The 21,599-nt window shown below is 46.0% G+C and overlaps 1 protein-coding gene across 1 annotated transcript in view; it reads right to left on the bottom strand.

Annotated features, from left to right (window-relative positions):
* Positions 1 to 3,293: 3,293 nt before the first annotated feature.
* UBE2R2 (ubiquitin conjugating enzyme E2 R2) overlaps positions 3,294 to 21,599 on the bottom strand; it is a 95,406-nt gene continuing 77,100 nt past the window's right edge. Inside the window, exons 4-5 of the mRNA XM_074952284.1 lie at positions 10,350 to 10,484; positions 3,294 to 5,472 (exon numbers count right to left, since the gene is read on the bottom strand). Coding sequence (XP_074808385.1) covers positions 5,253 to 5,472; positions 10,350 to 10,484 — 355 coding nt within the window. The 3' untranslated portion in view covers positions 3,294 to 5,252. The remainder of the gene's footprint in view (positions 5,473 to 10,349; positions 10,485 to 21,599) is intronic.

Here is a 21,599-nt window from a genome sequence, read left to right on the forward strand (position 1 = left end):
ACTGTATTTTCAGCTGGCTGAAGGCCCCTGAATCACCCCTGTTGAAATATACTTGAGTGGATTTAGGATTCACATTTCCAGGTAGGCCTAGGGATGCAGCCTGTACAGGCCAGGCCTTCTCTTCCATTACATCAGCCTAAATTATTCTGTCACCATAAGCCTAGGGTCCAGAAGAATTTGTAAAGGTGTGAAACTTAAGCTTATGAAGCTGAAACACTAAGAGGGTAAGTATCTTTTAGTTGCATAGTCCCCTGAAGTTAGGTTTGTTGTGGGGTCATTTCCCCTGGCTTAGGGTGGTTTTTTCCAGGCACTGCCCCTGCCCCGGGAATGTTTACCTCAGTAGGTCCACAGAGGTGCTTTAGGCAACCCTCGAGTAACAAAAATGAACGGAGAGCAGCATTACACAGAAGTGGTGGTTGAACAGTGGAATTTCAAGTTAGTGAAGACTGGATAGTCTCTCACCCCTTTTGTTGTTGCCGTTTTCCCAGTATACAAATTCATACCTGCCTTTGGCAGATGTCCCCTGCATTATACAGCAGTGCAGGAAATAGTTAAGTACTCCCTTAGCTTTGATATGTGTCCAGGGCAATGCAGTACACCTCTAGTGGCCAGCCCCTACCAGCAGTCATGCCAGGACCATCTTCACACAGCTCCACTCGCACTAAGGTGCAGCACAATCACTGATGGGAGAACTGCTTGCTGAAACAAAGTTTACTACCATTCAGGGCCATTCACTGTTCCGTACGTTATTGTCTAGCAGTGGTTACATGTCATAGTGAGTGGGTATTCACTAGAGGGAAACGTCAACTGGCCCTGATCTAATTTTAGGCCTATTGTAGCATTTGTTCATTCTAACATCAGCAAATACTAGTTATGGGGAAGGGGAATAGGGAGATTGAAGTTTAGGACGGTCAGGCAAATCTGACCCAGTACACACCTGTCCATGAGGCCAGCCGCCTTCAACCAGGTCTTGGCTTACAAGCTGACAGGGTACAGGTCACTCCAGTAGCTGTTTTAAGTCCATTTCCACTATGCAAATAGCCATCAGGGTCTGCCGTGACCACTTAAGCCAGGTTTCACTGTGGTCATGTTTTGCTCCTAATGAAATCAGCAGCAGCGCTTGTTACTTCAATGGGAACATGCTCAGGCACTGTATAAAGCAAGATACTTTTAGGCAATTGAGACACTGGATTAATTCCAGTGTAAGAAAAAACCTGGACACCCTCTATTAAAGTCCTCTCTCTTCTTTGTCATTTAAACTTACCCTTTTCACTTAGTTCTGCCTCAGTGTGGGGCTGGACCAGATGGCCTCAAGGTCCCTTCCAGCCCTACATTTCTATGAGTTTGTCAAGTATGCTAACTGTAGTTCACCAGTGACAGTTTCTCCATATTGTGCTGGTCTTTCCTAAGACCATTCTTGGGGCAGGTAGGATTTTCTCCAACATGACATTAATGCTAAAGGCTAATATTTTAGGGGCAGGGTCTATATCTTTCTTTATACAAATCCTTCGACCGCTGGGTGTTGCCACTCTGAAGGCTAGACAGAACCTCACCACCCCTTCAAAGAGCTGGCATTCAGAACTTTTAACGTTTGCAACAAAGTGGTCTGGTTGACAGGGAAGTAACAATACAGGGATATTTTTATTTCACATTTTATTAGTAGACAGATGTGCAGAAAAGACAAAATAAACTACTGAAGGGGAAGACAACACAAAATGCATCAGTTAATCCTTTCTGGTAAATTATATTTGGGGGGGGGGAGGGGAGAAGGAGGGGAAAAAAAAAAGCAGGGGGGAGAGAATATCCAGGATTTTCAGCTAAGAAAACTACTAAGAAAATCTAGTGCACCCTGCTGGTTTCAGAATGGTTGAAAACTGCACTTGAATTATAAATGTAAACGTCAACATTGGTTTGGATGGGGGGGGGGGGGGTTAAGAAAAGAATACACAGGTCAGGTACACATTTTTCCTCATAATCTCTTAAATAGTCATACTTCAGTTGTTTGTACCTTGAAAAGGAAACCAGCGAGTCAACAAGCAATGACACTGCAGGGGACTGAGGGGGAGAGAAGTTAATCTGGCTAACATAGGAGCTCTTGGAACAGGTTTTTTTAAAAAAATTAAAATAAAATAAAGGGTAACAGAAGAATCATGATAACGCATCTTACAACACCAAGCTTGAGAATACAAGTCACTGGAGAGTATACAGTGAAGACGGTCAAAGTACAAGGGAAAGGTCCTGAAAGATGCAGTATCCTCATTTCAAACCAAGTCATCAGCACGAAGGGTGTTGCATTGATTGGGTTGTTTGCTTCCCTATCTTAAGTCACACCCATCCCCTTCACCACCATCACCACACCAAAAAAAGTGAGGTTAGTTTCCCTAGGCTGCCTCAGAGGGAACAGTTATTTTCCCCAAGAACTATGCCCATGAAGGAGTTCAAAGGATATATGCTTGGTTCTTGTGATCTAATTGCACTGTATACATTCCTATTGGTTTTTAAGAAGCTAGTACCCTCAGGTGCTCAATCTGGAAGTATGTTTCTGGCTGCAACGGTTTACCTTAGTGGTAACTACACGACATGCCTCGTGCAGGAGCCCCATTTGCTCACTCCAAAAGTGCTGCAGGGAAAGGGTCCCTCATTCCTGGAGAGGAGGGTGGGCAAAGCCTGATGTGACTCCGCAGAACTCAATCTGGCTGCTGAAGGAGAGGTACTGATTAGCGCCTAAGGAAATGCCGCACAGGCAGGCAGGCAGGCTGGCTGAGGTTCTCGTATCCAGCGTGAGGACATGGGTGAAGGGATGCAAGTTTAGGTAGGAGGCTGCCTTTAGTCAATAAGGTACAACACGGTGTTTTTTCTGGTCATGCCATGGGGCACAGGGAGGGGGTTCCCCACCAGTAAGCTGGTGCCACAGTCTCTCATACCATGTCCTGGAATGTCTTGATAGGATCACACAGTGGAGCCTTCACAAAGGAACAGCCACGTTTTCCTTTGGTTTCTATCAGCAAAAAAGGCTTTAACCAACATTAAACAAAAAAACCCCACCTTTTGAAGTGAACCCTGCATTCCCAGTCCCTGGCATAAATTTTCCTGCTTTTTCCTTGTACTTGAGGCTGGACTGCTTTCAATTCCAAACAGTTGGCACCTTACTTCAGTCTTTTTTTTTTTTTTTTTTTAAATAAAATCAGCTCCTAGCCCAAGGGGACATATCTGCTCTTCTGATACCAGGAAGTCACAGCCTTTGTGCTCACAGATCCAGCACTCCCAGCTTTCACTTTATTAACAAGTTAGAAGGCTTCCCAAGCCAATCAACTCTGAGGAGGCAGGGTTAGTGAAAGGTGGCGATATGCCACTGGAAACCCTGAGGGCAAGGGGGCAACCAAGATGTCATTAAAAGGAGCCTCTCAGGGTCTTACTCCCCCGACATAGGCAAAACTCCCACTGAAGCCAGAACAGCACCACACAGGTTATGAGTCACTCCCCTGGAGTAGGTTCTTGAAGTGATGAAAAGCTCAGTACACGTGAAATGCTGTCCTAACCAGTGGACAAAAAGTAGTCCCAAAGGCCAACTCAGGGTGCCACACTGCAGCCAAATCACAAGAGTGCTTTACAAGGGATTTGTGATGGCAACCAGGTTAAGCAATCAAATTCTGCTGGAATTTTGAGGATGATAGGTCTGATCTTCTGCCCAAAACTCCCCAGCACATGCAGGAGATTTTTGAGTTGCTGAACTGCCTGAACTTTGCACACCACCCAGTTAACATGCTGAAAGCCTAGCAGCAGCTACTTCGAATCCTGGTTCGCAGAGCTCCCTTCAGCCATCTGGGTTCATGCACTTTTGTCACAGCTCTTCAGCCATGAACAAGCTGGCATCAGTATTTGAGAGCTATGTGACCACAGCAAAGCTTTGTCATCAGGATCCCCTTTCCCTCTCCAGTAATGAGGACAGGCTTGGTTTGATGGTCGATTCAGAAAGTCTGTCCACTGGTAAGCTTGGGGAAGGCCAGACTGGTATTTCTAGTTCTTGTGAGCGCATTGTGTTGCGCAAAGGAATTTTGGATTCTGCCTCAAGGCTCACAGTCTACAACAGCAAGTCTCGGGAGGCGCTATCATTTGCCAACCCACAACTAGTCTTACCCATTGAAACAAACAAAGGAAGATGCTAAAAGTCAACAGTAGGTATTCAGGGTGCAGAGAAGAGCAACTGGCAGCTACGACTAACGCACAGACTAGACTCTCCAGAGGTGTAGTAGCTTACTGAAAACGGCAGATTCTAGACACTGAACACATGCTCCTAGGGCTAATACTGGCAGACTGATCCTGCCACCACTTTTAAGGGGGCCAACTCTGCATTCTGAAGGAGAGGATTTAAGTTGGTATTTTCACGATTCCCTCCCAACAATGGGAGCCAGCAGCAGATCTCAGCAGCATTCTAACAAACTGCATAGTGATTTCTAAACCCCAACCAGTCTGAAAAAATAAATAGTCACCCAGGGCTCAGTTGTACAGATGTGAAGTGTTAAGTGTTTATTTTAGGGTTCATATCATACACTTTGTAAAAAGGCAGCTGATTCTGCCCTCTGGGCGCAAGGCTCCAGGGGCTATCTACTTCCTAGCTAGAACAGGCTGAAAAGGAATACTGTACCTTTCAGTAACACATTCCATCAAGCTCAACACAGTAGCTTACACTCTCCACCCTAAGCCTTGAAAAAAGGAAAAAACCACCACCACAAAGCTACACAAATGTGCACACGCTATTATTGTAAATGGAGCAGCTAAACCTTGGCAATTTGCTTTTTTGTGTGGTTTTTTTTGTTTTTTCTTCCCAGTAAATGCAGCACTTGTGAACTCCCAAGGACCCAACTTCCAATGGGTTCATTCCAGCTTTAAATACATTAAACATCTCGATGCAAGACTGTGTTTAATTGAAGTATTTAAACACAGACCAAACCTGTTTCACTGTGAACATTTCGTAGAGACGCGAGGGGGAGTTTCTTTCTTAAAAAAGAAATCATAATACAGTGATGAAAGGGTTAAGAATGCAAGAATTCAGACATTCTGTGAAGGGTCTCTCTCTCTCTCTATATATATAAGAGGTCCATAAAAAAGAGCAAACAGAGATCCATAGATCAGGAGACAAGAGTTTGTTGTTGATTTCCCCCGGTGTATTTTTTGCTGGACTGTTGCTAGGTTACCACTGCTCCCTTTTGGCCTGAATCGGCAGGGCAGTACAGGGGCATGTAGGGAGCAGGTCACGACTCTTCATTGCCAGAATCATCATCATCGTAACACTCGGCATCTTCCTCCTCCTCGTCTTCATCATCAATGTCGTCATCGTACAAGTCGTCATAAAGCAAATCTGAACTGTTGTCATTGGAAGGCACTTTAGTTTTGATGCAGTACTCTGCCAGTGTAGTGGGGACCTTCACACCATCCTTTTCTGCCTCAGCCTTGGTAGCCAAAACCTGTTTCCTGCAAGGTAGAGAAGAGAAAGCAGCAATGTGATCACAGGTTTGGATTCCAAGAGGGCTGTAGCTTTTCCTGCCAAACACCTGCAGAGCAATCTCCAAGAACCAACATAAACCTCATCCCTGGCACAGAGACAATGAAGCCATTTCAGCACATGCATTCCATAGGAAGCCAGCAGTTGAGTCAAAAGCATAGCAAGTGAAGCTAAACCACAAATTTGTTTTCCTCCAGTCACTAGTGTGGGGTTGTTACAAATTGTTATCAGTCCCAGTAAACTCTTCCAAAACTCCAGCAACACAAGATAGTGTATTTTAAGGTCCAATATTAGTGACTTGCATAAGCTAGTCACAGGTAGCCCAAGTTTCATTGCATTAATCAATCAATCAATCTTCCTCTTTCCAAAATGGGGTCCTTAAAAAAATAAAAATAAAAAGACACATCAAATGGTTTCCTCTGGTGGCTACAGTTTCAAAGTTTCTCCAAAAGCATTTAAGTTCCACTAGAAGTTTCATCCAGCTATACTTAGGATGGCATTTTCAGAAGTGCTTAGCATTGCTGTGCTCCCACTGAAGTAAATGCAAACAGAGCTAAGTCAATGCCAAGTGCTTTTGAAAATCCAGTTGACTAAATGTTTGCTACCTTGAATTACAGCTATCCAGTCCTTTCTAGCAACACTGTTTGGAAGTGTGAGCGTGTAAACAGTTCCCTCTTACAGAAATACTGAAAGATTAGCCAGCTGATAACTAGGGTACTGCCTTTAAGAGACGACGCGTCACACTCCCAGTTACAGTTGGCCATCCACACGTTTCACTGTGGAAAGGGTTGATGGTGTAAGAATGAGATAATGACGTTTTACCCTAACAGCAGGGGGGCCGTTTCCTCAACTGGTGTGAGTTGGTGCTATAGGACTGTACACAGGCAGAGGATCTTGCCCCAACACTTATGCAACTATGAGGCCGATTTAATGATCGGCAGTCATCAGCTCCAATCCAGAACTCTCAACATATTCCTAAACTGTGCCCTAAATAAAAACAGGCATGGCTCCATGCATGTCTAGTCTATCACCTGGGGAAGGGAGATTCCTCCAGTACTCAAAAAGGCTCTTGAAAGCACTGCCTTTACAAGGGTTCTTCAGTGACTTGACAGAATGAGGGACTTCTAAGAATCACCATTCTAAACGAAAGACAGGCAGGATTTTAAAACAGATGCTTCAAGCTCACAAACATGCACTGCAGATTTTGTTAAGTAAGGTTACAGGACAGAAACAGCATTTAAAAATACAAGAGGGTCAGGAGTGCAACCTCAAGTGAATATATTAAGCATGGAATTAACCAAGTTACATGAGTAATGAACCATTCACCCAACCACACAAGCAATGTGCAAAGAGAATGATCCAGATGGGGATTTGTTAATGGCCAAAGGACTTTGTTCTGGCATAATACTCATACAATCTGACAAAGCAAAGCAGTCAAAAGAAGATATGTTGACCCTTTTGTGCCAGCAGTCAGCTTCAATAGCATGCTAAGGGTGCTCTAGCAGGGGCTCCTGCCACCAAGGCAGAGAAATGGCTTTAAGATTAACCTTCTAAAGAGAGCCAAAGTAACAGCTTCCAGAGATATTCAGGTTAGAAGTGACAATTTATTTATGTTTGCAGTGTCGTTGAAGCAGTGTGGTCCCAGGATATCAGAGACATAAGGTGGGTGAGAATAACTTTTATTGGACCAAACTTGTTGGGGGGAGAGAGAGAGAAGCTTTCAAGCTACACAGAGCTCTACTTCAGGTCTGGGAAAGGTACTCCGTGTCACAGCTAAGTACGTACAAGATGGAACTGATTAGTACAAGAGAGATGCTAAACAAACAGAAGTTGGTCCAATCAATCAAATAAAAAACCAAACACATGTGAATCTGACTAGAATCCTAGAAGTGCTGGGCTGGAAGGGACCTGAAGAGGTCATCAAATCTCACCCTCTGTGCTGAGGCAGGACCAAGTACACCTAAGCCACCCTGACAGGTGTTTGTGCAACCTATTCTGAAAAACCCCCCATGATGGGAATTCCACACCATCCCTTGGAAGCCTGTTCCAGAGTTTAACTACCCTGGTAGTTAGAAAGTTTTCCCTCTAATATTTAACCTAAACCTCCCTTGCTGCAGATTAAGCCCATTACTCCTTGTCCTGCCTTCAGTGGACATGCAAAACAGTTGATCACCATCTTCTTTGTAACAGCCCATAACATATTGGAAGGACTTATCAGGTCCCCCGTGGCTCCCCACTCTTCTCTTCTCAAGACTAAACATACCAAGTTTAACCTTTCCTCACGTCAGATTTCGAAACCTTTTATCATTTTTGTTCTCCTCCTCTGGACTCTCTCCAATTTGTCCACATTTTTCCTAAAGTGCGGTGCTCAGAACTGGACAAAGTACTCCCATTGAGGCCTCACTGAGCAGGATAATTACATCCTGTGTCTTACACTTCCCCCCCACACTCCTATTAATACAACCCAGAATCACTTTTTTTGCAGCTGCATCAAGTTGTTGGTTCATTCAATTTGTGATCCAGAGAACTCTCACATTCTTTTCAGCAGTACTACCACCTACAGTCTAGACAGTTATTCCCCATTGTGTAGTTGTGCATTTGATTTCTCCTCCATAAGGGTAGTACTTTGCACTTGTATTTACTGAATTTCATCTTGTTCATTTAAGGCCAATTCTCTAATGTGTCCAGGTCATTTTGAATTCTAATCCTGTCCTCCAAAGCATTTGCAAGCCCTCCCAATTTGAGGTCATCTGCAAATTTTATAAGGGCACTCTCCACTCCATTATCCAAATCAAAATGAAAATATTGGCTAGTACTGGACCCAGGACTGGCCCCTATGGGACAGCACAAGGTACGCCCTCCCAGTCTGATGGCAAGCCATTGATAACTACTCCAAGTAGTCTTTGAACCAGTTGTGCACACAGCTTAAGGTGTGATTTAAACCACATTTCCTAGTTTGCTTATGAGAATGTCATGTGACGGTCAAAAGATTTACCAAAATCAATACAAATCACATTGACAGCTTTCCCCCCCCTCCCCCCCAGCCACTAGGCCTGTAACCCTGTCAAAGGAAGAAAGTAGGTTAGTTTGGCATGACTTGTTCTTGACCAATCCATGCGAGCTATTCCTTATAAAGGTTATCTGCAAGGTGCTTAGTAATTGATTACTAAATATTTTGTTCTAATATCTTTCCAGGTATCAAAGTTAGGCTAGCTAGTCTTATTCCCTGGATCCTCTTCATTCCTACATTTTAAAAGATAGGTATCATGTTTGCTCTTCTCCAGTCTTCTGGGACCTCACCCATCTTCCAGAACTCATGGAGGATAATTGCTAACAGTTCTGAGATTACTTCAGCTGGTTCCTTAAGTATTTTAGGATGAATTTCATCAGGCCTTGCTGACTTGAATGCATCTAACTTACCTAAATATTCTTTAGCCTACTCCATTCCTTCCCTATTTTGGCTTGTGTTCCTTTCCCCTTGTTGATATTGTGTTGAGTATCTGGTCATTAATCATTTTAGTGAGACGGACACAAATAGGCATTAAACATGCCAGCTTCTTGATGGCATCAGTAATTAGCTCTTCTCTTCCCCATTAAGTAGAGTACCTACAGTTTCCTTTATCTTTTTCTTGCTCCTAATGTATTTAAAGAACCTCCTCTTATTGGCTTTTATATCCCTTGTTAGGTGTAACTCATTTTGTGCCTTAGCCTTTCTGATTTTGTCCCTACATGCTTGTGCCTTTTTTTTGTAGACATCATTAGCAATTCATTCATGTTTGTACTTTTTGTAGGATTCCTTTTTGATTTTCAGATCATTAAAGAGCTCCTGATGGAGCCACACTGGCCTTTTCTATTCCAATGCGAAGGGAAGACAGGAAAAATAGTTTGCAGTTGTACCTTTAATATTGTCTCCTTGAGGAACTGCCAGCTCTCCTGAACCTTTATCCCTTAGATTTTCTCCTGATGGAATCCCATCTACTAGCTCTGAGTCTGCTGAAGTCTGGTTTTTTTTTCTCTGAAGTCCACTGTTCCTATTCTGCTGCTTTCACTCCTTCCTTTCCTTAGAATCATGAAACCCATCATTTTATGAGCACTTTTACCCAAATTGCCTTCAACCTTCAGATTTGCAAACAATTTCTCCCTGTTGGTCAGAATCAAGTCTAACATGATGGTTCCCCTGGTTACTTCTTGTTTCAGAAAGTGGAGGAAGTTGTCCCCAAGAACTTATTGGATGTGTTGTGTTTTGCTATGTTACTTTTCCAACAGATGTCAGGGAACGTCCCATTAGTAAAGTCTCCCATTACTAATAGGCCTTGCGTGTTGGATATTTCTGTTATTTGTTCTAGAAATCCCTCATCCACCTCCTCTTCCGATTTGCTGGTCTACAGTAGATCCATACCATGAAGTCACCCCTCCTGACCCTCTTGCCTCTTCTATGTTTACCCAGAGACTTTCAACTGGTCTGCCTCTCACCTTCTTTTGGACCTCAGGACAAGCGTGTATATTCTTGATGTACAATGCAACACCACCTCCTCTCCCACTTCCTGAAGAGGCTATCACTCTACCCCAATATTCCAGTAGTTTATGTGCTAACTTCCAGTTCTTCCTGTTTATTCCCCATACTCCTTGCATTTGTGTATACATATCTAAGATGTTAAGCAGATTCCCCCACTGATTTCACTCATTGCTCTTATGACCCTATTGTAATTTTCCATGACCCCTTCAACATCTAGCTCTGTTAGCGTCAAGCTCATCAAGAAACTTTAAAATAAGTGGTTTTAAGATGATGTGTGAAGCATCAAACTGAATTCTTATTGCAATGTCTCCTGCCCAAACAAGACTTTACCTAATAATTTCAGCATACTCTTTGTCTTTTCCTTTACTGTCCCTCCATTTCCTGAACATGACTGATGCATCCACGTTGGCTGGAGAAAAGGTGTTGGGCTCATTAAGCAAGGAGATTACACTCAGTAGGATAGTCCTGGAAAATAAAAAAGTAACATTAGAGAGGTCAGCGCTAAGCATTCATGGAGCTATGGTAGAAGTCTTGAAGGTGAATTAAGGCTGCCATTTTAGGAACACATTTAGGGCTGAGCCTTGGAATAAAGTTAAGTGCAAACTCACACCCCACAGCTGAAATGAAAGCAGAGTTAACAGCATGACAGGATTTATGTGCTCACACCACCACTAGTCAGGCATTTTAGAGGTGGAGGAAATGGGGTGGTCTAGAACAAACAGGAATTTGTTTCATTGGAGAGATTGTAGAACGAAAACTCGTGTGGAAAGAGTTTTCCCATCCAGCAAGTATTTAGGACTGCAAATTGTTCCTGTTAAGTACTGGGATGGACCCAAGACCTTTTGAAGTTTTTCTTCAACAACAAAAAATAATGCCAGAGACACACCCCACAGAACAGTGATTAGGGCACTCACCTGGGATATAGGAGACCCAAGTTCCAGTCCTACCTGATTTGGAGCAGGAACTTGAACCGGGGGTCTCCCATGTCCCAGGTGAGTGCCCCAACTACTGAGCTATTGGCTATAATGGCAGACGTGTGGTCTCTGACCAGAAATTCCAAACAGGAGTCAAACCTTTCCCAATTAAAGTTTCATTTAACCTGATAAGTTCCCATGAGGTCTTGAGGAATCTGCATTTTCCAATAAAAAGGTGATTTGTCAAAAAATTATTGACCAACTCCACGAATGATGCACTAAGATCTTCAACCACGAAGATTTGAAAGGAGAAAGTATTAAGGTGCCTGTACAAACTGGTGCTGAATAGAATCCCCCCCCCCCGCCCCCGAGATAGTGGGGGCTTTCAGCACCAGTGTGCTTTAGTGCTTAAGCAGTTATAAGATAGTAGCAGAAACCTGCACAGCCAGAGTCCCTGGCGTAAAGAGTTTAGAGTTTGAGGAGAACAAACGTATTTGCTTTAAGGGCTTGGCTACACTTGCGAGTTACAGCATATTAAAGGAGCCCCAGGCACACTAGCTCACTACCCGTCCACACTGGCAAGGCACGTAGAGCGCTCTGACTCCGTGGCTAGAGCGCTGCTGGTACTCCACCTCGGCGAGTGGAATAATGTTTTTGTGCACCCCCGCTGGAGCGCCGCGGCACTAGTGTGGACGCCCTGGTCTGTTAATGCGCTCTGATTGGCCTCCAGAAGTGTCCCACAATGCCTGTTCTAGCCACTCTGGTTATCACTTTGAACTCTACTGCCCTGCCCTCAGGTGACCAACCATCAGAGCCACCCTTTAAATTCTCTGGGAATTTTGAAAATCCCTTTCCCATTTGCTCAGCCAGGCATGGAGCGCTTTCAGCAAATCTTTCCATGTGACCATACCTCCACGCGCCAGGTGATCCCCAGTATGGAGGAATGGCAAGGTGCTGGACCCCCATCAGTGTTTGGGGGGTAGGAAGCAGTCCAGTCCCAGCTGCGCTCCAGCCATAGGAACTGCGATACCTTCGGGCAGATATCAAGGGACATGATGGAAAGGGGCCATGATCGGGACGCACAGCAGTGCAGAATTAAAATGAAGGAGCTGCGGAATGTGTACCGCAAAGCCCATGAGGCAAACAGCCGCTCTGGTGCTGCCCCTGCAACCTGTCGTTTCTACAAAGAGCTGGACGCGATACTTGGGGCCGAACCCACCTCCACTCAGAGTACCACCATGGACACTTCAGAGCCCAGTTCAACAAGGCAGGAGGAGGAGGAGGACCAAAGCGGGAACGAGCATGCTCCAGCAGAGGAAGACACCCTGGAATCCCGAGATGCATGCAGCCAGGAGATGTTCTCAAGCCAGGAGGAAGGTAGCCAGCTGCAGCGGCCGGTGCTTGGGGAAGGACAAACACCAGAGGAGGTTCCCAGTCAGCAGCTTTTTATTTTGGGAAGTAAATTATTCAGTGCAGGCTCTTGGGGTGAGGGCTGCATGCATGCCTAGATGCGGAATAGGGCATTGATGTGCTCTCTCATATTGCAATTTTCAGCCTCAGTGATCTCTTCAAAGGTCTCATTGAGAACTTGAGCAATGCGCTTGTGCAGGTTTCTTGGGAGAACCACTGTGGTCCTTGCCTCAGTAAGGCTAACTTGTCTGCACCACTGTGCCGTGAGGGGTGGGGGGACCATTGCTGCACACAGGCAAGCTGCATATGGGCCAGGGCAGAAGCTGCAGTGCGGTAGAAGACCCTCCCTTGCTTCCCAGGTCACCCTCAGCAGCGAGATATCTTCCAGGACAAACTCCTGTGGAAAATGTGGGGACAGTGTTCAGTATAGGGGCCCCCTGCCGCTGTTGGCTCTCCCCAAGGCATAGAACCCCAGCCATGAAAGAATCAGTCCCCCTTGACTCTGTGCTTACTCACCATTTTGGGGCTCCTGTGGGTTATGTGCACTTGCTTTAGGACGGGCAAATTATGCTACTGTGTAGACTGTGCTTGCCCTTAAGTACGGGGGAATCATTGCTTTGTCTGGTGTGAACAATGCTGCCTCTGTTAAGTGTTGCATTTTGCCTTTACAGATGCAACCTTGAGATCTCAAAAAGAAAAGGAGTACTTGTGGCACCTTAGAGACTAACAAATTTATTTGAGCATAAGCTTTCGTGAGCTACAGCTGTGGATAATCCACTGAATGCATCCAATGAAGTGAGCTGTAGCTCACGAAAGCTTATGTTCAAATAAATTTGTTAGTCTCTAAGGTGCCACAAGTACTCCTTTTCTTTTTGCGAATACAGACTAACACGGCTGCTACTCAAACTTGAGATCTCAGCCGTCCGTGTTATCACCGGCCGAAAGACTCCACGTAGAAGCAAGGAAGACATTTTGCATGAAGTAATGCAGCATTCAAGTAATGAAAAATTGAAAAGGGCAAGAGTGGCGGGACAGCGAAAGGAGATCTGCCAGCAGAATGAGGAGCGCCGGCACAAAAGCACGGTGCTCTGGCAGCAAAGCACAGATCGGCTGATAAGCATAATGGAGCACCAAGAGGACTCGATCCAGGTGCTCACAGCCATGCAGGCGCAGCACTACCGTGCCCGACCCCCCCTGCAGCCCTTGTCCCAAAACTCTTCCCCTTGTGCCCCCATGTCACCTCCAACCCACTTTCCCCAACATCCGGGTTCTTACCGCCACCAGCTGTCTCCAACACATGTAGCTTCACCACCCAGCCCTGAAAACTACAACCCTTACCCACTACACTCAACCCCCATCACCAGGCAGTATAGCCATCCTGAAGTACAGCACTCATTGCGCAGCACTCCAGACAGGAAGGCTGAGGGGGGAAGGGATAGCTCAGTGGTTTGAGCATTGGCCTGCTAAACTCAGGGTTGTGAGTTCAATCCTTGAGGGCACCATTTAGGGATCTGGAGCAGAAATTGGGGGCTGGTCCTGCTTTGAGCAGGGAGTTGGACTAGATGACCTCCTGAGGTCCCTTCCAACCCTGATATTCTAGGATAACAGGACATACACAAATCTGTGATTGTACTGTTCCACGCCCCACCCCCTTGCCCTTTCCCAAGCAGTTGTGTTTCTTTTCAATAAATGGATTTTTTTGGCTTTGAAAACATTATTATTGCATGAAGTAAAAGATACCGTAGCCCAGGAAAGAAACAGGCACTGCAAGTCAGTGTAGCAAACACAGATTCCTACTAATATTGGAACCACTGCACTTCACTCTCGTGCAGGGCGCCAGACATTACTGGTGGCTTTCAGCCTCAAATTGCTCCCTCAAGGCATCCCTAACCCTTGCAGCCCCGCGCTGGGCCCCTCTAATAGCCCTGCTCTCTGGCTGTTCAAATTCAGTCTCCAGGTGTTGAACCTCCGAGTTCCATGCCTGAGTGAATCTTTCACCCTTCCCAAATATTATGGAGGGTACAGCACGCGGCTATAACCAGGGGGATGCTGTCATCGGCCAGGTCCAGCTTCCCATACAGAGAGCGCCAGCGGCCCTTTAAACAACCAAAAGCACACTCCACAGTCATTCTGCACCAGCTTAGCCTGTTGTTGAACCGCTCCTTGCTGCTGTCAAGGCTCCCTGTGTAGGGTTTCATGAGCCACGGCATGAAAGGGTAAGCGGGGTCTCCAAGGATCACAATGGGCATTTCGACTTCCCCTACGGTGATCTTCTGGTCTGGAAAAAAAAGTCCCAGCTTGTAGCTTCCTGAACAGGCCAGTGTTCCGAAAGACGCGTATGTCATGCACCTTTCCGGGCCAGCCTGTGTTAATGTCAATGAAACGCCCACAGTGATCCACAAGTGCCTGGAGAACCACAGAAAAATATCCCTTCTGATTAACGTACTCGGAGGCTAGGTGGGCTGGTGCCAGAATTAGAATGTGTGCACCATCTATCGCCCCTCCGCAGTTAGGGAAACCCATTGGTGCAAAGCCATCCACAATGTCATGCACATTACCCAGAGTCACGGTTCTTCTGGGCAGGATGCAATTAATGGCCATGCAAACTTGCATCAACACTATTCCAACTGTCGACTTTCCCACTCCAAACTGGTTAGCAACCAATGGGTAGCTGTCTGGAGTTGCCCACTTCCAGATTGCAATAACCACCCGCTTCTCCACCGTCAGGGCAGCTCTCAATCTCGTGTCCTTGTGCCACAGGGTGGGGGCGAGCTCCTCACACAGTCCCATGAAAGTGGCTTTTCACATCTGAAAGTTCTGTAGCAACTGCTCGTCATCCCAGACTTGCATGATGATGTGATCCCACCACTCAGTGCTTGTTTCCTGAGCCCAAAAGCAGCATTCCACAGTGGTGAGCATCTCCGTGAATGCCACAAGCAAACTCGTGTCATATGTGTTACTCACGTCGATATCGTCGTCTGAGTCCTCACTGTCACTTTGGATCATAAGGAATAACTCTACTGCCAAACGGGACGTGCTGGCACGACTCGTCAGCATACTCCTCAGCAGTTCAGGCTCCATTCCCAGAGACCGAAAGGGAAGACAGCGCGCGCAGTACAAAAAACACTGAAAGATGGTGCCAAATGTGGACGAAAGCAGAGGGATTGCTGGGATGCAAACCAATGCCTTGCACCCCCTACCCCCTTCCCACAAGCCACAGTGCCAGAATGGGAAGAGGTGCTCTGTGGGATAGCTGCCCATAATGCACCACTCCCAATGCTGCTGCAAGTGCCGCAAATATGGCCATGCCAGTGTGCGTGCAGCTGTCAGTGTGGACAGACTGCAGCACTTTTCCTACTGCGCTCTCCGAAGGTGGGTTTAACTCAAAGTGCTCTACATCTGCAAGTGTAGCCATGCCCTGAGAGTTTAACATACACCCCTACCTCAGCCTAGCAACTGAATATTCATCATTTAAGAATCCACTCAAGATTCTTTCCTAAACAGCCAAATGCTCCAGTCAGGATTAGTTCCCCATTAGGATGGGCACCCCACACACAAACAGAGAGCACTGCCTGTGCCCTGAGTGCTTACATTCTAGAGAAGGCAGACATGAGAATGGCAGGTGAGGGTACAATGCAAAGTAAAATGTTCAGGGCAGCAATGGGCACCTGGCCTGTCAGTTCCAGTTACTTTTACTTATTCATTACAGGGAGCAAAAGGCTGGCATCAGAGACAAGTGGGATGTGTTCAGGGCAGACAGCCAACCGGCAGGCAAAAATAAAATCCATAGTTCCAGTTGTAAAAGGCAGTCTGCTGACATCCAGGAGCTGTGTAGGCCCAAGGCGCCAGGCTACTTGAGAAATCCCTGATGCTCCTGGGAGTTATCCTCCTCTTGCCTCCCAGGAAACCCTGCCCTGTTTGTTCAGCCCCGGTAGCGGGGAAGGAGATGGCAGTTGCTATGGTCTGATGCCTCCAGAGAAGGATTCCTCATGCTACAGTCTGGATTCCAGGCCTTGGCCTCTTCTTGCCTGACTGCTGTTTGGGATGTCTTGGATCCCCAGTAGGTCCTGCCTGGATTCCCCCAGCCCACGCAGTGCTATGGGTGACAGCTGCTGGGCAACCTAAGGAGAACACACAAGGCAAGAATTCTACAATATCCAGTTTCGCTGTCAAGAGTGATTCTCAGGGAGCTGTGAAGCAGCACAAGGCCAGTTATGCAACTCCTAGCAGACAGCCTCCTTTATCTGCAGCAACAAGCCAAAAGAGAGCAAAGCTCACTTCAGTAGGATGGATGTGTTCATAATACCCATGAAGAGCAGTGACCGAAGGCGCCTACTCCATGGGTGCTCTGGGGCTTGAGCACCCACAGGGAAAATTTGGTGGGTGCAGAGAACCCACCGGCAACTCCCCACCCCTCGCCCATCCCCAGCTCACCTCCGCTCTGCCTCCGCCCCTGAACCCGCCGCCCCGCTCTGCTTCTCCGCCCTCCTGGCTTCCCGCGAATCACCTGTTCGCGCAGGAAGCCTGGGAGGGCTGAGAAGCAGGCCGTGGCTTCGTGCTCAGACCCAGGGAGGCAGAGGCAGAGCGGAGGTGAGCTGGGGTGGGGGGGGCGCGAGGAGGGCCGCCCGTGCTGCACCAGGTAACAGCTGATTCTCGGGAAGCTGGGGGGGTGGAGAAGCAGAGTGGGGCGGCGCATTCGGGGGGTGGAGGTGAGCTGGAGCTGGGTGGGGAGCTGCCGGTGGGTGTTTTGCACCCACAAAATTTTCCCTGTGGGGGCTCCAGCCCCGGAGTACCCATGGAGTTGGTGCCTAAGGCACCAATTTTGATGTGATCAGTGGGGTGAGCAGCCGCTCTCCCTGCTCCCCGCCTAGCTATGCTCCCCTGCCCTAGGAGCCAGAGGGACCTGCTGGATGCTTCCCGGGAGCTGCTCCAGGTAAGCGCTGCCAGGACTCCCCACCTCACCCCCCAGGGAGGTCCCTCTGGCTCTTACGGGTGGGGCACTATGGTGGCCAATGAGACCCTCCTGCTCGGTTCTGGGGGCAGTCAGGGGACAGGGGCGGATGGGGCAGGGGTCCCGGTGGGGGGCCCTCAAGGAATGCAGGGGGTTGGATGGGGCAGGAGTCCCGGGGGCGGGGGAGGGAGGGCCACGACCCCCTCGTGGGGTGAGGAGGGAACTGGTTAAGATTTTGGCAGCTCATCACTGCCTATAACTATATATTTGGGATACGTGTTTCCTAGGTAAATGCTTGTTCACTTAGGTCTCAAGTACGGTATTTTCAAGAAACATATACCAATGTCAGACAGGTCACCATCAGTGCTCTGGGATGGCTTATTCTGAAAGTGTTACAATGTAGTAGGGATTCAAAATAGCAGCAATATAAAGACCAGCCAGATACATAAACCACAAACCACAACTACAAACAGTGTGGCACTGTCTCCCTCTAGTGGTAGCTAGCCCCAGAAGTTGATGAGCTTGCTACAGCCTTGGCTAAGACATGGATCTTTTAGCTCAGGCAGTAGAGATCCAGAGATCACAAGTTCAATCCCCACTATTGACAACCCACATGGGTGTCAGCATTCCATAGGAAAAAAGATGGATAGATGGAAGTCATTCCTTTTCACATCTTACTTTAAAAATAAACCCTGTATATGATGTGTATATAGGCAGATGGCATAGTAGTTGTGCAACACATTGGATCTTTGCGATATATGGAACACTACAGGAACTTCCTGTTGCAACAGGAAACACACTGGGCTACCAAACACGTTGGACTACCTACAGGTGGTAACCTGTAGGTAGTCCAACAATTATATGGCTTCTTATTAGAAATATCAAGTAGATGTCATGATCATTTATTCCAGGCCAGAAGGAACCATTGTGATCTAGTCTGACCTGTACAACACAGGTCACAGAGCTTGCTCAAAATAATCCAGAGCAGATCTTTTACAAACACATCCAATCTTGATTTTAAAATGGTCAGTGATGGAGAATCAACCCCGAGCCCAGGTAAATTGTTCCAATGGTTAGTTACTCACTGGTATCCCTTGTTTTCAGTCTTAACTTGTCTAAATTTCAATTTCCAGCCATTGGATCATGCTATACCTTTCTCTGCTAGACTGAAGAGCCCATTATTAAATATTTGTTCCTCCTGTAGGTAACTTCTCGACTGTAATCAAGTCACTCCTTAGCTTTCTGTGAATGCAAGGTAAAGGAAATTAGCCTTGCACTGGGAGTGAAAGGTGGTCAGTTTCTGGAAGAGTTCATTCCAGTCTGACCACTACTGGAGAAAGTTCCATCTCCTGCACAGACAAGCTTTATTCTTATTGTCTATTATCCAAAGGAATGCCTTGGTCCAAGGTTTTTTGTTCAAGTCACTGTACAGATGGTAATCCATCTTCAGTACCCCTAAGACATTAATAAATATCCCCATTTTTACAGATTGATATGATTTGCCCACTCTTCTGTTTGCCCTAGGCCACACAGGAACCAGAGCCATAATTAGAACTCAGGATCTCTTGACTTCAAACTGTGTGTGCCCTTCTCCAGACACTCTGCCTTGATTGTAAGAAGAGTTGGGCCTAACACTAGTGTGTCCCTGTTGCATAGGGGACACACATCTTAGCACCGTAGCTATACCGACCTAATCACCAGCCGAGACGCAGCTAGATCGACAGAAAAATGCTCCTGTTGATCTAGCTGCCGATGCTTGAGGAAGTGGTGTTCCTACAGCGATGGGAAAACCCCTTCTGTCACTGTAGGCTGAGTCTATGCTACAAGGTCATGCTGACATAGCTACGGTGATGTAGCTACATGGCGATAGTCCCTGTAGCGAAGACATGGTCTAGGATAGTGCCTATAAGATTCTCAAGGAAGTAGGATGAGGGGAAGTGGCTTGAGATATTCTACCCTCACTAAACCAGCAAAGCTCATTTGACTTAAGTGTGTACCTTAAGTACTGGCCCCAAGGGTCATCAATGAGAAATACTACCAACTATCTGGTTATTCTCACCTGCCTGGTGGTGTATGGTAAGAACGTCAACAAAATTAATGTTTCTAGTGGTCTAAGTCTTCTCTCCATTTTCAAAAGGGACATGAAGAACAGCTACTCTAGGAGTGAAAGAATTAAATCCTTCTTGAAGATACTCTAGATCCCACAGTGGAAGTACACTGCCAACTAATGGCTAGGCAGCAGGGATTACAGAGATAGTTTATATTGTCAGAAGACTTCCTTATGCGAGTTTCAAGTCTGCTGCCTATTAATTTCATTGGATGACCCCTAGTTTGTGTGTTACATGAAGGGGTAAATAACATTTCCCTATTCACTGTCTCCACACCATTCATGATTTTATACACCTATCACAGCCTCCCTTAGTTGTCTCTTTTCTAAAATAAGCAGTCCCAGGTCTTTGATCTCTCCTCGTACAGAAGCTGTTCCATACCCATAATGATTTCTGCTGCTCTTCTCTGTACTTTTTTCAATTCTAATATATCTTTTTTGAGATGGGATGGCCAGAACTGCACGCAGTATTCAAGATGTGATCATATCATGGATTATATATTTTTGGTCTTACCTATCCTTTTCTTAATGGATCCCAACACTTAGCTTTTTTGACTGCTGCTGTACATTGATCAGATGTTTTCAGAGAACTATCCAGGATGAGTCCAAGATCTTTCTTAGTGATAAACAGCTAATTTAGACCCCATCATTTTATATGTGTAGTTGGGATTATAAATCACTGGTTCATTAAAATGCCGTTTTCAGCCAAGACCATTCTACTTCAGCACCTTGCAGATTGTGGCTTGCTAGCCTATTCTAAGGGCTTGTTCTCCACTTACCGGGGGACCCATGCACAGCAATCAATCCACTGGGGGTTGATTTAGCAGGTCTACCTGCTAAATCGACCACCGATCACTCTCCTGTCAACTCTGGTACTCCACTCCACCAGAACGAGAAGCGTAAGGTAAATCGACGGGAGTTTTTTTTCCTGTTGACCCAGCACAGTGCAGACACCGCAATAAGTCAACCTAAGGTTATTCACATAGCTAGAGTTGCAGAAATTAGGTCGACTTAGCCTTGTAATGTAGACCTGCCCTAAGGGTCAGGAACCTTCCTTATCTCCTCTTTGCCAAAGCATTTGGTTAGACAACAGCTCTTTCTAATGATAAATTAACAAAACCAAAATTAGTCAGAGCTTAAAATCATGATCTAGGAGACAATCTTCTGAAAGCTAATTCTAAGTGAAGAAATTGTTGAGGAATATAGAGACAGAGCTCTGTGCCCTAAGTATCACAACAGCAAAAGTGCCATCACTTGGCTACTTAAGCTATCAAGGCAGAAACTCTCCTATATAGTGTCATTGTTTGACTCTTTCCAAATATTAGACTTCCCTCCAATAGACTGGGACCTCAATACACTTTACCAATAAAAATAGAAAAGAAAAAAGTTAAGGGATAGAGCAAGATCTGAAATAGGGGAATATCTGTTCAGTAATAAGTAACACTGTAAACACTGGATACTTCCACTTTGATACTTTTCTAAAAATATAATGCAGATTAGAGAGAGTTACTTTTAACTTATCTTTTGGTTGTGAATAAGACAGAAACGTAAACACAGCATAAAGCTTTACTCTAAGTTCTTAAATCACAGCAAGAATTCTTTCCACTGTGTAGCTAAATAGCTATTATCATTGATTGCATGGTTCACCATTGTACATAAAGCAAGTGTCATTTAGAGGCATATTGTGGCATGGAGCACTATAAACTCAAGAGAGGCTATACAGCGTTAGGATTTTCAAAGAGTAGATTACACTACAGAATTACTTTGGTATAACTAGGTTACTCAGGGGTTTGAAAAATCCACATTCCTGAGCAATCTAGTTATACCAAACTAAGCGCAATGTCAGCAGGAGAGCTCCTGTCAACACAGCTACCACCTCTGCGAGAAGTGGATTAACTACACCAATGGGAGAGTTCTCTGCTGCAGGCATACAGCATCTTCCTTAAAGTGCCATAGTTGTGCAGATGCAGCTTTTTAAACGTAGACCTGCCCAAAGAAAGGAAAGCGTTGGTTAGCCTGGAGTGCTTTTGGCAACTCGTGACTCATTCAGCTTTGGGCACCAAGGGGAAATACCTGGAAACCATCTGCTTAGGACAACAAGATTGCCAAATACTGAAAGGCCAGGGAGAAAGTAGGAAAAGGCCCAAGGTATAAGCAGAGAGCATAAGCCACTGGCGTCAAAATTCCAGCCCAAAGGC

Source organism: Natator depressus, chromosome 5, assembly GCF_965152275.1.
Source record: "Natator depressus isolate rNatDep1 chromosome 5, rNatDep2.hap1, whole genome shotgun sequence".
NCBI classification, from domain to species: domain Eukaryota; kingdom Metazoa; phylum Chordata; order Testudines; family Cheloniidae; genus Natator; species Natator depressus.